The 16,868-nt window shown below is 37.2% G+C and overlaps 1 protein-coding gene across 1 annotated transcript; it reads left to right on the top strand.

The window, feature by feature from the left end:
- The first annotated feature begins 738 nt into the window (after positions 1-738).
- On the top strand, positions 739-15,083 carry taldo1 (transaldolase 1). Its single transcript, XM_065270006.2, has 8 exons — positions 739-930; positions 4,377-4,500; positions 4,615-4,722; positions 8,045-8,176; positions 8,276-8,451; positions 10,099-10,296; positions 10,375-10,520; positions 14,661-15,083. Exons 1-8 carry the CDS (start codon positions 834-836, stop codon positions 14,691-14,693), a joined length of 1,014 nt encoding a protein of 337 aa, XP_065126078.1. The 5' UTR covers positions 739-833; the 3' UTR covers positions 14,694-15,083.
- Positions 15,084-16,868: the final 1,785 nt, after the last annotated feature.

The raw sequence follows: 16,868 nt of genomic DNA, 5'->3' as shown, positions 1-16,868 counted from the left end.
TTTAAGTGAATTTGTGCTTAAAACAAGCAAGAATATCTGCCAATGGAGTGAGATTTTTTTTAAATAAAGTGTTTAAGGAAAAAGTAAACTTATTTCAAGATTTCTAAATTTGTGCTTAAAACAAGCAAATAAATCTGCCTATGGATAAGAATCTGATACATGTCCCTGCTTTTCTAAGCTTTATAATGGTATTAAAGAGGGATCAGGGAACAACTTCGAAGCCCAAAAATTTGCGTCCATCCTTCACAGGTGTAATCCACATGGCTAAAGAGGGGCCTTCTGAGGGTAATCGTGAATTATCACCATCTCCCATACAGAAAAATATACATTTTCAAATAAACATTTTTTATATATACTTCAAAATATAAAAAGTGGCAAAATGTATGTGCAGAAATATATTTTGTAAATATGTTTACAAGAATGTATTTTTCACCAATATTTTATATATATCATTTTTTTTAAATATATTTAAATATATATATATTTAAGCATATATATTTTAGCATTTATATTATTGGAATAAAAACGTTGTATGTTACAAACCTGTAAACATAACAGGTTTAAAAAGGTTAAAATTAAAGAAAAAATATACTTATAATTTTATATTTTAAACTTGTACATTTTAGACTTTATACATTTTATAAAACCTTTTATATTTTGGCAATTACACATTTGAACCTCTTGGCTTTCCATAGAATGAGGATGCACGTTGGATGTATGAGAATGCGTGTTGACGTCAGCTGCTCTTCCTTGCTCAGTAGTATCTGACTGACATTGCTGACCGTGTGTCTCGCAATCTTCTGCTATATAAGCTGTCTGATCTGCCGCGAATCATGTCTGTGTCACCGGATAAACGGCGGAAGATGGAATCTGCACTCGATCAGCTGAAGCGATACACAGTGCTCGTGGCTGACACGGGCGACTTTAATGGCAAGTCTTTGTGTAACATGTGCAGTTGTGATGATGCTGAGGCGGTTTAGTGCGTACTTCTTCACTAAACCTGCTGCATGTCTGCTACATTCACTTAATCTCTCTCTGCTGTAGACTACAGTAGATTAAACTAACTGTCATCTAGCTAAAGCCAAGGCAAGTATTGATATGTAAAGTTAACCTGCCGTGAAGAACTGTTCAGTGACAAACGCGTGACTAGATTTGGGGCAAGCAAATTAGTGTTTTGCCGGGAAAACGATCGTCTAACGTTACCGCGTAGTAGCATGTAACGTTAACTTAATACACAGTTGAACATCGCATCAAGTCTGTGTGTCTGTGTTTAGTGAATGAATCAAGACATTTTCCCATCCTCGACAAAGCAGTACTATATATTTACAAATCTAGTCAATGAATAATAATTAGTGAATGGTTGAGTTTTATTACGTCAATAAATATGAATCCATAGCTGTGTCCCAATTCGAAGGCTGCATTCTAAAGTCCAATGAAAACTAGCTGTGTCCCAATTCGAAGGCTGCATTCTAAAGTCCAATGAAAACTTTTCCGTCTCGCGGGCACACGCGTCCGCACAGCTTTCAAAGTATTCTCCGCGGATACAAATTACGGATCCTCCGTAGGCTAGACTGTCTCATTTTAGTTGTCTTGGTGGACGTCGGAGACTTTTAAATTGGGACACAGCTTCCCAAACCAAGACCCGGAAGAGAATTTCTTTATTATTCTGCGGGTTTTGCGTGTATTATGAATATTAATTACGTACTTAATAATTCAGCAAGCGCAATCAGATTGGCCGAAAGGCAGTCATCAGAAATTCGGCTTTACTCATCGGATTGGTTTATAATATTACTCAGAAGTCGTTTATGTACGTTAAGATAGAGAAAAACCCGCTGTGCAAATATATATATATGTATGTGGTGGTCAATTTTTGTGTGGCAGAGACAAAATCAAATAAATGATTGTGAAACAATATAATAATAACTGATTTTATTTGTGATATAGCCTTTTTTCTATACCAAACCAAATTGACATGGCTGAAATCTATTTTTATCGCTGGGCAAATAACTTTTTTTACTTGAGAATGATAAATTTACTTGTCCTATATGGACATCCACATGACAATGCTTTATGTCAAGCATTGCATGTGTCAGCTAACATGACCTTGAGAATGAGCAATACTAGATGTTTTACAGTATTTATTCCTCTTTGGCTATACAACTAAAGTTAATTTGTTTTGTTCATGTTAGTTGATGTAAAATGTTACATGTAGTTATTAGTAAATGTAATAAATAAATGTAGTTTCTTTATCCGAAATTTATTGCAATTTAACATAGCTAAGAGAAATAAATGCTGTAAGTATCTTTCATACTGTAGATAACTAATGTTAACAAATGAAACCTTATTGTTAAAAGCTGTCGTGTACCAGAGTCTTGACCAGACCTGATTTTGATATGGTGTGTACAGAATGCATGTTAAAGAAAAGATGTGTCTTAACAATCAGACTTGTCAAGTGTTGTAAGAGAGCCAAGACCAAGAAATCTGGTTTGCTCAACTTCGGCCATGTTTAATGAATCATATGGGTGTCGCTTGCATCAGATTTCAGTTGTGTAAAACGTCTTGTGAAAGTATCCAGTGTTCATCGCTGATTTCACAGTATGTTTGTTTTAGACAAGGAAATTGTTGGACAAATCATCATGACAAAGCAGTTAAAGCTAGAGAATGCATTAAGCAAGTATTGGCTGTTACTCATGTCAGTATGCACAACTAGACACACTGGACTAAGCTGAAGAGTGGTTTAAATGTCCTTTCATTATAGAGAACCTCAGGAATATGAGGAAGAGAAATATAGCCAGAATTCAACAGTAGCTCATGTTGTAATTTCACTTGCTTTTGAAACTACAGTTTCTTTATCTTCAGCACTGATGATCTCTGACACCGATAGGTAATATGTTACATAAATGCCTTTTAGACCTGTTGAGGGTAGACGTCAGGGAGGAATTGGGTGAATCAATGGTGTGATTGATAGACTGATCAATGGCAGACTCTAGATCACATCACTGCTTAACTTTCACAACAGTTAGTTTACTGATGGTTTTGTCTACAGCAGGGCTATTCAATTAGTTTGTCTTGAGGGCCAGTTCATTAAAAGCATCTCAAATGAGGGGCCAGAGATATATCAGTGATGATGACTACATTTTCCTACATTTAAACATACTCGTGTTATATTTTGAAACTGCATAAAATGAAATTAGTGCATTGTAAGATGTCCAAGTTGGCTTTTTCTAAATCCAGACATGTTCGTATGTTGTATTTTAAAACTGCATAACAACATAAATGCATTGTAAGATGCCCGAGTAAGCTTTATTCTACATTTAAAGAGGTAAATAAGAGTCATAAAACACTCATTGAGAATTTAACTCATTTACTCACTTAGGTCTGCTACACATAACAAAAACGTTTATAATATGGAACATAACATTGTTTTATGCAGGGTTTTTTGTCAAAGCTAATTATTTCTGTAGCCCTGTTAAAACTACAACAGCGAACATTGGTGAACATTAGGCTAGCTTCTAATAAGAGAAATTATACTTTTAGATTTTGCGATACGCATACAGTGGTGCAGGTGCTGGGCTGTGAGCGATGGGCGATTAACTGTTACTCATTTTAATTTGCATTTAATTGTGTGAGAACAATGACTTGCATATTGAATTTCAGAGAAATGCCAGGATCTTTTTCTCTAGTTCACAAAAGAACTAATGTGTTTCAATGTGTTTCCATTATTAAGACATCTAATGTCATTGTGGATAAGCAAGTCATCATTGAGCCGACATATCTGACAACAACTGTAGGAAAAGGTGGTGTTGTAAGCTGGAAATACAACAAATAAAGTTAAAACCCCCATAGAGTCCGTGGTCTCTTAAACTCACCACTGTCAGTCATCGCGTCTTGAAAAGCGGGCGCGATCAGGGGAGACTCGCGTTGCCGACCAAAACTGAATATAAACAAACTTTACGTGACAGTTCCACTCTCCTAAGGTCACGTGACTCATGCTCTGCAGCTCATCCTGTCTGAAACAGATGCAGGCATACGCATCAACTCTTAACTGTAGGGCCCGTTGTCCAACTAACTACATTTATTCTAGAGATGTATTTTTCACAGACTACATAAAGAGCCGGATCAAATTACCTCAGGGGTCGCTAAATGAATAGCCCTGGTCTGCAGAAAGATGTTTGGTCAGCAGAACAATATCGAAAATGTTTTTGATCACAAATACAGCACTACAAAATATTTTGTTACACAGTATTTCGTAATATTATCAACACAAACGTAATATTCAGCTTATAATGAAACCCAACTTTCAAAGGTAATGCTGATGATGAAAATAAAGTCTTATCATAGAGAGTCCTCCATAATTTGCTCTGTTTTCTCTGCAGCCATTGAAGAGTACAAACCCCAGGATGCCACAACCAATCCATCACTTATTTTAGCTGCAGCTAAAATGTCTGCCTACCACCACCTTGTGGACCAGGCCATAAAATACGGCATGGCCAATGGAGGGTAAGAAAAAAGAGTGAAATGTTGTTTTCCTGCTTTGTGCAGTGCTATGTAGTCTCTAGATTTCTAATATTTGCATGTAATTGTAAAGTCAATATATATTTCTTATAATTGTAGGACTGAGGAAGAGCAGGTTACAAATACAATGGACAAACTGTTTGTGAGCTTTGGTGTAGAAATTCTGAAGAAGATTCCTGGCAGGGTTTCCACTGAGGTCGATGCAAGGTAAGAGAAGATAGCCATGCGGGCACAGAAAGACTTTATTTGTATTGAACAAAAGGTTTACGAACCCCTTTAGAAATGACATGGATTTCTGCATCACTGATGAAGTGGTCTAATCTCAATCTAATACTTGACAACTGCACTCTGACTAAACTTCTGAATTATTTTTTATTTTTCACATTGCAAACTGGATTTAAATGTAAATTTATTTAGACTTCGCTACGCGTCGGGTGGTTCTTCGCCTCTACCTCGTGCATTAAAACCCTTTAATGCATGGCTAGCCGTGGATTATCCCTTACATAAATAATTAATAAAAAGAAGATTAAGTAGATTAAAATGATGGGATAACGTTTTTAACCCTAAGTGCATGGGTTACAAGTTTTTTGTTTTAGACCGATATTAAAGATAATGGTTCAATTAAAGGACTGTGTTAAAAGTAAAGCTGTACATTAACAAACTATTAAAAAAACATATGTTGTAGACATAAGAGTTATATATTGGGAGATTAGCTATCTTTTTGACAACCGCTTAAAACAATACACTGTATTCTCACAAAACCATACTCGCACTGCTGCCGTAGCCCACCTTTTATCCTGTATTACAGTGGTCCTTAACGTTATTCCTCGAGGCCCACTGCTCTGCACATCTTATGTCTCACTTATTTAACACACCTGATTCAAATCATCAGCTCATTAGAAGGGATCTCCATGAACTAAACTACGTCTGTCAGATAAAAGAGACATACAAAGCATGCAGGCCAGTGGGCCTCCAGGAATAACGTTAAGAACCACTGCTGTGTTACATAGTGACAGTTGGCAACCCTACAGGGAACTACACTAACCTTTATCACTGGTGGCACTTGCGCTACCAACTTTTTCAGTTACTGGTGCAAAATATGATTTGGTCGCACATATTTTTTTCAAGTTATATTAAGGCGCTCTGGATAATAATGAACAATAATGAAACTGTATTGCATACAGATATGCTTTTTATTTTACTTGCCATCTTTTAAACCACATGCCGCCTTGTTTTCTTAAACGTTGCAGTGTTTCCCACAGATCTGAAATTTACTTGGTGCTGGTAGCCGGTGAAAAGGGCAATTATTACCCACTGACAAATAATGGTCTACTATACATGTGACGAAGAACTAATAATGTGTGAAACAACACAATACTTTGATTCATTGAAAATTAATATTAATTTCACATTATATTTCATCAATCTAACCACCCCAAACTTTCTTTGCCATTAACAAAGCTGACACTGTTTGTCAAAGCACCACGAAAACACTTACTGTTTTTGCACTGATATATGAAGCAATTAGACCCCTTTTATCAAACTCAATATAATACAATACTATGTATAGTATATTAATAGACAGTGCAGGTCTATAGATTATAAATGTGACTGATGTTATGACTGATGTTATAATGGTAATAATTTCTATAAGATAGGCACTTTTACTGCTTTTGCTCTATCTTTCTATTTCTCTCTTGCCGATTTAAAAAGCTTAATCCACTCATTATTTCAGATTTAAAAGTCTACTTGCTGTCCCGGTGACAAACTTTACATTGCTTTGCTCGTTCAGTGCAATTGGCGTGACATTAGCATTGCTTTTTGCTACAATCTCTGTCCAAACTTAATATGGATATGGTTTTAGAAAAGATATGGTTTATTAATAATAAGATCATTAAAAAAATGTGAGAAAGCAAATAGAGCGCGTGGTCGTAACAAGAACCATCGCCATAGAAACCGAAGGCACGCTGAAACTGCACTCGAGCTTTAGCGCGGTAGCGCTCATGGCCGTTTTCCGATCGACTCGGGTTATAAACACAACATTAATCAGACTTGGGACCCAAAGTAATTAAACTAGGACCTAACCGGACCCGACAGACCATTTAAAATATAAACCCGGAACCATATGGGTCCCGCGTCCTCAGTGAAGAAAGACCTCTGCTCAAGTTTAGAAACATGGAAGACACTGCGCTTGCGTCGCGTCGCACCTAATTCATTGAGAAACAGCTGAGCACGCAAACGCACACTGATAGGCAGAGACACGACGTGCTTTCACACAAAATGAAGCCAACGTGTTGATGGCTCAGAGCATGTTATAAAACGTATTCTTAAAATCCACATTTCTGTTTTAATAAATGCTCATAGTAAATCATAGCATATTGTCTAAAACATTAGGTAGCACATTTGCGACCCATTAAAAATTAGGGTCGCAACGGCAGTTCAAAAGGTCGCATATGCGACCATTTTGGTCGCAGTGTAGCTCCCTGGCCCTATATATGCCACAGGAGACTTCAATACGGCGTTATTGGCAAAAAAACAAACATTACATTTCTCTTCTCGCCTAATTATATAAAGTGTCAAAGGAATATGACTTAGCCTGAAAAAAAATTCAGTCAGAAGAATTTTTTTCACTTTAATCCATGCGTGTGGTGTCTCTTGTGAAGTTGCACATTTTGAATTCATTCATGGTAAATGCATGCTCGAGTAGTCGATTGTTTCAGACAGTGCTGACTAATGGTTGAAAGAGTTGATCTCGACAACCCGACTAGTCTATGCAAGCCCTTTTACCAAGCAACATCTCCAGGTGCCCCTTTGAGAATCTGTCCAAAAAAAAGTTATGTGCACCCCTGCAGATAACCCAGGATTCTGTTAACCCAGAGTTATTCTAAACTCTTTCCAGTGTAAAAGCTCTAAAGAGGCTCATCCAGTGTGTCTATGCACCAGATAAACATGCAATATGTCCATTGTTGATACATTTTCTGCAGCATGTCATTAGCAAATCTTTACTAGCCAAGAGGCTATTATCAACTTTTCAAAATGCCAATAATATCCAGGACCATCTCTCTGGCTAGACAGCAACTTGGCTAATTTCAGGAAATTTAGCTGGTTTTATGCCTTTTATAATGTTTGTTAGCCATTCTTGTGAATTACATGCTCTGCTGCCAATTTCCATTCTTCTAACACTTTCATTTAAGTTTTTTTGCATAGTTGCTATGTGTGATCCAGTCATTGCCTTGACATTTAGCACAACTTGCATTTTAGACTAGACCTTAAAAACTAAATGTTCAGCTCCGCTCAACATAGACATTGCTTAGCACAAAGACTGGAAGTAAATGGCTTCAGCTAGCATACTGCTCCCAATAAGTGACAAAATAATGGAAACATTTTGAGCTGTAACCTAAACTACTTTACAGTTTACTTGTGTCCTCACTACTTTGGAGGATTGATCTACTCTGTGTTGTTGTGTTTATGTGCATTCTTACAACTTGGCGTCATCAGACATTTGTCTAAACTAGAGTTGATTTTTCAGGTTATCATTTGATAAAGATGAGATGGTGTCTCGTGCCAAGAAGCTCATCTCGCTTTATGAAGAGGCTGGTGTCAGTAAAGAACGCATACTCATCAAACTCTCCTCTACATGGGAAGGCATTCAGGCCGGACGGTAAGTACAGTTATGCTTGTGATTTAATGTTCTACCTCGCATCCCTTTAATTTATTACTCGCAAACTAAGAGCAAGTCTGCTGATCTGTGCATCATCAGGGAGCTGGAGGAGAAGCATGGCATCCATTGCAACATGACTCTGCTGTTTTCGTTCGCTCAGGCGGTTGCGTGCGCTGAGGCAAATGTTACCCTCATATCTCCGTTTGTGGGCCGTATCTTGGATTGGTACAAGGAGAATACTGACCGTAAAAACTATGAACCCCAGGAGGATCCAGGTAATGTTCCCATATTCCATGGTTTGTGGCAGAGCTTCTAATCTAAATAAATAGACATCTGTAATTTAAAAATCATCCTTAAAGACTTGATAAGCTTATTCAGGGGTTTAATTATTAGGGTTGGGTATTGTGATCAAATTGAATATGTGATTTAATTCTTGTAAAATAGTCATTTGTGATGACCAGGCCATGTGGCTGTTCTGCGCTGTTACAGTTTTCTTTTTTTTACTTTGAAGATCAAATAGGCATGCATGCATGAAAGATGCTTCACCTCAACTCTTACTTGTGATTGGGTTAATGTTACTTCACTCAAATATAAGTAACAAACAAAAATACACGGAAGGGAATGGTGGGAATCTGAGAATCAGTATTTTTTTCTCCAGCTCAGTTAAATATTTTTGGACAGGAAATGCTATTTTCTATCCCCAGTTTTATTGTCTGTTTGCAAAAGCTTAATGTATGTTTAGTAGGCAGGGCTTGGCATTAACTTTTTTGCTCACCTGCCAAAGTGGCTAGTTGTTTTCCAAAGTTACTAGCCATTCAGCATTTTCACTGGCCACAATTTTGTTGCTGGAAAAATACATTTTGCATGATTAAACTTGACTTTGGCCTCCTAAAATGACTTTAATTTGAGTATTTTTTTCTAGATTTAGCTAGATTAGATGCAGATTGACTTTCAAATGCAGACTGACTACCCAAATTAAGACTATTTAGCTGATATATAGCAGTATAGTTTATATCATATATTTATGTGCATGAAAAACATGCTAGTAATGCATGAATAGATTAACTTCGAATGAATATATTAAAAGTGGAGAAGGGGTGTAGAAGATTTACTGAAAAGATAAACACAAAACCCCTAGACAAACACTTTGAATATTTATTAACAACAGCAGGAAATTTTATATGCTTGATCGTGGTTATAAAAGTTATTTAAGACTTTTAATGGCAAATGTCGAGAGGGCATTATTGTTGCACAAAGTAGCCTACATTAAAATGATGCGCGATCCTATCCACTGGTGGGTTTCCTTTGATTTTAGACAAAACTGGGACGTGTGCATTCAGGTTTGCGCTATGAATTTCTCTCCGCTCTTGCCCAGAGAGTGTGCACGCACTTTAAATCTTTTCAATCACTTCCATGCAATTGTTTTATCTTTCCCGAAGTGTGCGTGTATGCGCTCAGACAGACTGCGTCCCGTGCATTCGCAAATCCATCAGCTCTCGCGCTCTCTCTGGTAAAAAAGTGGCGCTTTGGTACGCAACGCGAGCCTCCACTGATCGCGCGTGCGCGTCTCAACAAATGTCTCAGTACGTTGCGCTGGGTGCAGGGAGTGCTTCATGGGAGTTGTAGTTTCCCAGTGTAGCATTGCGCATTGTTTATAATTTTGCAAACTTTTAAGAAAACTACAATAAAAAATATATTCAACCTGCCAAAGTTGCTATTGGGATTGGCTGTCTTACTTGTTAATGTCAAACCCTGATAGTAAGGAAACTATTAAAAGATCTTCTGATGATAGAAATGTGTTGATATATTACTCCTTAACTCCATGGGGTCCAAAAACGCAGTGCCGCGTTTTAAAGTGATTATTGAGCATATGATGACTTGGAGTTAAGTTTATAAACTCTAATATACATCACTTTTTTCAGGTGTGTTGAGTGTGACCAAGATCTACAATTACTATAAGAAGTTTGGCCACAGAACAGTGGTAATGGGCGCCTCCTTCAGGAACACAGGGGAAGTGAAAGCACTGGCCGGCTGTGATCTGCTCACTGTATCCCCTGGTCTGCTGGGAGAACTCAGTCAGGACCACAGTGTAGTCAAATGTGCTCTTACGCCACAGCAAGGTGAGTGCCGGCACTTTCTTAACTTTATTAAAGCCTCAAAACTGAAATGTCAAATGCATGTGTAATGTTTGCTTTCAGCGAAGGACTGTGATTTGGAGCAGGTGCACCTGGATGAGAAGAGTTTCCGCTGGCTGCACAATGAGGACCGCATGGCTGTGGAGAAACTCTCTGATGGGATCCGCAAATTTGCAGCTGATGCCATCAAACTGGAGACCATGATCAAGGTATAAAAACACAACATTGTAAATGCTTCATGCTGTTTCAACACATTGCACCTATTAATAGAACTAAATACATAATACAGTGGGGGAAATAAGTATTGAACGCGTCAACCTTTTTTAGTACCTATATTTTTTATGAGGTTATTCATAATCAGTATTAACTCAAGAAATCAACAAATATAAAAGAAATTACAACATTAAAGTCCTTTAATAAAGCTATGCAATAAAGATAAATGACAAAAATGGGGGAAAAGTATTAAACACATTACGAAAAAGTTAGTCATCAAGGCAAGGAACCAGCTGAAATCTATAAGTATTTAGACAGTAATTATAGGTCACATCTGTGCAAATTATTATCAGCTGGGTTAGTGAAATGATGAGCTATAAAAATACAAATTACAAAATGTATACAAATGTTCTATTGGGTTCAAGTCAGGTGATTGACTGGGCCATTCTAACACCTTGATTTTCTTTCTCTGAAACCAGTTGAGAGTTTCCTTTGCATTTACGTTTAGGCATTTAGCAGACGCTTTTCCAAAATAACTTACAAACATTAGGAAACAATATGGAGGCAATAGTACAAAAGATGCCTATAACAAGATACAAGTTATCACTATTTCTAATCAATATTATTCCCTGTGTAGTGTAGGATAATATCATAAAAATTCTAGACTTTTTAAGCACACGTGCTAAACTGTTCACTTTAAATGCTTATATCTTCTATATGTGAATGTTGATTCAAACCAAAATGCTTTTTTGCATAGTTGTGTTTGACCCCTAAAAAACGTCTCGGGTTACGGATGTAACTGTGGTTTACTGAGAAGGGAACGAGACATTGCGTCTCCCTTGCCATACTTCCTGCATCCCTGTAACGCCGTCTTTGGCAATATTTCAGAGGGATATACTTCCTGGCTCACGCATCACCCTGTCTTTGTCGTTAAGCCTCACCATTGGTTGAATTTGAGATACACATCAGGGCTCAAAATGTACTTTTTTATTTGGTAGCACTGGTGCTCTCAACTTTAAAGAGTTAGGAGCACCAGCAAAAATTTAGGCGCACTCATCCAAACATTATGAAGCACCACAACTACAATGTACAAGTTAATAGATTTATTTTATTAAAAATTAAACACCACAACTGGGCTTTACACATCCTATGGCCAGGATTTGAAATTTTGTCTTTTTTGCTGCATAGAGTCCTAAAATAATACCCAAATGCTGGATAGATTCCGCCGTTTTACCTGCAACCTCCGTTTAACAGGATTTACAGTAAACACAGTAACATTGAGTAACATACCCCTTGTAAGGGAACTGTAACGATGTATCTTAAAAGGTAACACGAATGTAACCTTGCTCTCACTTGAAATGTGTCCCCACATTTAGTCCTTGAATTTGAGGTTATTAGACCTGGAAAGTTCTTGAAAGGTCCTTGAATTTGAAGTTGACTAAGGTGAGGGAACCCTGTTTAATTACATGAAGTCTGCCAGTACCATGCGATGAAAAACAGCCCCACACCAAGATGCTTCCACCTCCAAAGTTCACTGTTGGAATAATGTTGTTAGGGTGATGTGCAGTGCCATCTCGTCTCCAAACATGGTGTGTAGCATGACAAGTTAAATTTTGCTCTCGTCTGACCAGACTACATTCTCCCAGTTAGGGCTGGGACAACGCGTCGACGTAATCGACGACGTCGACGCAAAAAATACGTCGACGCAAAATATGCGCGTCGATTCGTCAGACCCAAAAAGGCGGCGCAGTAGTAGCAACGCGAGTGGCTTCAGTCCACGCCGGTTTCACACAGCAAGGGTGAGCAGTGCCTGCGGCCGCGCGGCGTGTGGTTTTTTTCAGCGCCCATGTTAACAAGCATGCACCCCGCCGCATGAGCAGCGCGAGCTCGCGGCTCGAAACGGATATAAACGGAGGTCGGAGCCAGCTGCAAATACTTGGGCGGCTCTGTAGCAACAGTGCTGCAATCCTTTCTGCGTGGTTCTGCTGCGCTGCTCACGCTCAATTAAAGTGAAAGTGCTTTGTTTATGGTTTAAATGCTCGTGGATTTACGCGAAAAAGTGTCATTTTACCATAAAATCATGAATGTGATGCCAAGTGTGTTTTAAACAGTCATTTGAGCAATTTAACAGAAAGCAATGAAATATGTCACTGTTGCCAGAAGACTGCGCTTTCATTCACTCTCTGTCCAGCAGTAAATGAGTCCTAATCTATCTTAACAAACTTAAGAGAAAGAGATTTAATAATATATGTGCTTCTTAAGTCTATAATAAGTCTATCTTAAGTTATATCTGTCATTAAATGGACTAGAACAGCACGAAAACAATGTGGATTAAACAAATCTAGTTATAAAAATTACACAGACCATCAAAAGGCACATTGAAGAGGTTTTGCTCATAAATGCATGTAAAATAAAGTAATTTGAACTTGAGATTTTTATACGGTTACTTGCACAGTATGTACAGTACAAATGCTTTATTGAATGCTACCTCTGTCTAAGAATGCATTATTTTGCACTTGTATAGTCTTTTTTTTATTTTGAAATTTTAAGAGCAATAAAGATATATTGAAATGTTAACATTCAGATATGTAAATCAACATGTATAACATGCTATTAGTTAATTAATGGGGAGATAATCGAGAATCGAATCGAATCGAAGTCGAATCGGACTGACAAAATGAATCGTTAGATTAATCGATGCATCGAAAAAATAATCGCTAGATTAATCGTTAAAAAAATAATCGTTTATCCCAGCCCTACTCCCAGTATTTCATAGGCTTGTCCAAATGAATTGCAGCAAAACTTAAATGAGCTTTGACGAGTCTTGCAGGGTGAGCGTGCATAGAATCCATGACGGTGGAGGTCATTGCCTATTGTTTTCTCTGTGACAATTGGACCTGCTGCCTCAAAGTCTTTCTGGAGCTCTTGGGCTGCTCTTCTGACTATTCTTCTGAATCCCTGGTCAAAAATCTTACGAGGAGCTCCTGTGCATGATGGGTTGATGAGAGAGTGATGTTACGGATAATGGCCCCAATGGTGCTTACAGGAAATTTCAGAAGTTTTGAAATGCATGTGAATCCGAATCCATCCATGTGTTTTGCAAAAGCAAGGTTGCAAAGGTCTCTTTGCTTTTACCCATCATGAGATGTTACTAGTGTGACACCTTGGTAACGAAAAGCCTTTTTGTAGCTCATCCATTTACAAACCCAGCTAATAATAATTTGCACAGATATGACCTATAATTACTTTCTAAATACTTATGGATTTCAGCTGGTTCCTTGCCTTGGTGACTAGCTTTTTCTTAACTCGTTCAATACTTTTTTCTGTCTCATTAAACTTTATTGCACGTAACTTTATTTATGTATTAAAGTTGTGAATTCTTTATATTTGTTGATTTCTTGAGTTAATGCTAATGTGTGGTGAGAATTACATGTGAATAACTTTGGAAAATATATACTGAAAACAATTTTGACGCGTTCAATACTTACTTACCCCACTGTATGTGACCCAGCCTGTGAAAACCCAGCCAGTTATTTTTTGGTCATACATGTTTTATTTTCACATAAAATCTAATCCTACATAAAATAAAGAATATTAAAATATCTTTTAATACTGACTAAGATCATGAATTTTGGTCTCAGAAAACCATATTTTTGACAATTATTATTATATATTTTTTTATGTAACGCTGCATCATAATTGAACCAAAATTCGCCTGTCTATAGCCCTATTCAGCTGGTAATTGTTTCTTGTGGGCACGTTTAGGTATTTTACTAATTATAGGGGTATTCAGTGATTTTATTGCCATCGAAGTCCAGAATGTTAGTGTTTTTTTCCGACCACCTGCATAAAAAACCCTGGCAGAATTATCTACTGTTTTTCTTTTTTATAAACACCAAGGTCATGTGGTATTTAAATTGCCGTCCGAATCCAAATCTCTGACTTTCTAAAAGGGAGCAATGCAAAAGTTATTATGCGCTTTCTTTTAGACCACTGAAAAGCACTGTATGGTTACGGGCTTCACGTTTTAGTATGATTTTTATGTAATCATGTGATTTAATGCAAACTATGTACAAACTGTGTAATGATGGCAGTCTTTGTTCTGTTTACTTTGAATAATATCTTTTTGGTTTCAGGAACGAATGTCTGATGTGAAGAATGGACAGTAGTGTCGAAGAGTGGCTCATTGGAGGACCAAACTTTTGCTGAACTCTGATTGGCTGTTTTAACAGCAGAAGCTTTGACTATCTGTCTGTGGTCCTAACATTGACACTCATACAGTGTGCTGTAATTGTAAGCCATTCACATTTTAATGTAAATCTCAACCTTTGATATAAAGGAGAGCTTTGACGAAACTTAAAAGCAGACCTGCACATACTCTGTGATTTACTAATGGACCAGAGGCCTTAAAGTTGCCTATAGCTTTACTAGTTTATAATCCTGCACTGCTCTTTTGTAATACAGTGATGTAAGAAAGTGTTTTGTTATTAAACTCTCATTATTTGATGATAAAAAACTATCGCTCTTGTATCCAATAATTAAAAAAAATCTTTCCCTAACACTGTTTGATTTCTGTTTTTTGTAAGCTTGTGTCTTTGATTTCTCAAATCAGTACGCCTACAGGATAACACATCATTATTACTGACATTTGCAAATGCAAGCATATTTAACAAACTTTTGTCCTAGAATGTTTATAACATAGTTCTGTACTTTGCTGTCATGACTTCAAGGTGCGGTGAATAGGGTGTTTTTATTGTTTTATATTGTTGTCTGATGTCTACTTATGATGTTTGTGTGGTTTTTACATTCAAAAACGCCAAAAGCAATTAGTAATGAGCTATTTTGTACCCTGGTTTTTAGGCTGGCTCAAAGAAATGCTCTGTTTTGATGGGTGGGATTCATTGAAGATAACCTGGATGTAAACTCCTACTGCTATGATTGGATAGCAATTTCCGTTGTAAATTAGCTTTCAATACTGCGTCATTACATGTGGTAAATTGTTTTCAAATCTTCCAGTGTGGAAAAATGGCAGCCGGAGAGATTAACCCATACATGTTGATATGACATGATACACAGAAATGACAATGCGTATGGGTGAAGTAGCAAATAACATCTTCAAATGTGATGTAGAAATTACTGTAAACACAGTCAAGCGATTTGGATTCTGATGGGCACTTTCTGTCAACCATGGCTGGCTTGACCACAGGCACAGTAATACCAAGGATGCTTCAGCGTGTGACAGCCTGGTATGTCCTTATCACTAACTTTGTGGTTGGACACGGATGTTACACAGTCAGGATATATCAAGTGATCTCTTAACAAAGAAATAGTGACATGTACTACTAAAATGTATTGCAAAAGATTATGTCCGGATCCTTTATTAATTAAACAGCATTGTTTTTTAATTGCAGTCTCTCTGCAAATCCTTTGTCGACGAGTAGCTTGTTTGCTCAATGTTTTACCCACGTGAGCTGGAACTTCTTTAAAAATAAACTTCAACCACTCATTCCTAATATCCGATTCCGATAAAAGGTTATGCAGCGACTGATTTCTTCCACAACTGGGCACTATGCAATATTTTAAAAAATTCTTTAACAACATGTTTGTTGCTTGGAAGCTTTATCTGGTTTGCGTAAACCAGTGGGCGGGGCTACCAAAGTTAAATAGACTTTCAGTGGAGGCGGTGTTTAAAAATCAACTACGTCGATCAACAGTTATTGATATTTCCGGAATGTGTCTTTTTCAATTACAAGGACGTTATGAAACTTAGAGGATGTTAGTTCAAGTACGATGTCTTCATATATAACAAAAGCTCAAGTTAAAATTGATACGTCAATGGGAGTCGATTCCAGTCTTGAAGTCGAATCCGACTCTAGGGACATTTGGAGTCAAGGAATCGACTTTCTTGGAGTCAACAGTTCTCTTGATGATGTATATTTCAGTGTGTGACGTTTTTGATTGTCTAGTGGCCAGGCTTCATCTTCCAATGATCAATAAGCCTATTTTACAATATGCCAGCTTTGACTGGAAGTAGGGAATACATACTTCCTCTTGCACCACTACGATTGCCACTGAATATAATAATGGACTGACAGCTAATTGTTTTCTCCCAAACATGAATTTACTTGTCAAAGGTTTTAGTTGGAAAGGATGAACTAATGTTACAAAATCTTTTTTTAGCATTTTTTATCAAGAAATATGTTAAGACAGCTGGACATTTAAAATAAATTAAAGAGTCTGCTCTCATTTATTGTAATGACAAAGGTTTTAGTCCAAAGTGTGCACATTTGGAGAAATATTTACACAATTTACTTATTTCTTTAAACTGATAAATTATTTATTTT

This window comes from Paramisgurnus dabryanus, chromosome 9, assembly GCF_030506205.2.
Source record: "Paramisgurnus dabryanus chromosome 9, PD_genome_1.1, whole genome shotgun sequence".
NCBI classification, from domain to species: Eukaryota; Metazoa; Chordata; class Actinopteri; order Cypriniformes; family Cobitidae; genus Paramisgurnus; species Paramisgurnus dabryanus.
Note: the sequence above shows the minus strand (reverse complement) of the source record. Positions and strands in the feature narration are given on the sequence as shown.

Bases quoted from the DNA above. Each gene is read 5' to 3' on its own strand.
- taldo1 (XM_065270006.2), top strand. From the start codon at position 834: ATGTCTGTGTCACCGGATAAACGGCGGAAGATGGAATCTGCACTCGAT. The intron at 931-4,376 runs GCAAGTCTTTGT...TTTTCTCTGCAG, and splicing joins TGACACGGGCGACTTTAATG to CCATTGAAGAGTACAAACCC. The intron at 8,177-8,275 runs GTAAGTACAGTT...GTGCATCATCAG, and splicing joins GAAGGCATTCAGGCCGGACG to GGAGCTGGAGGAGAAGCATG.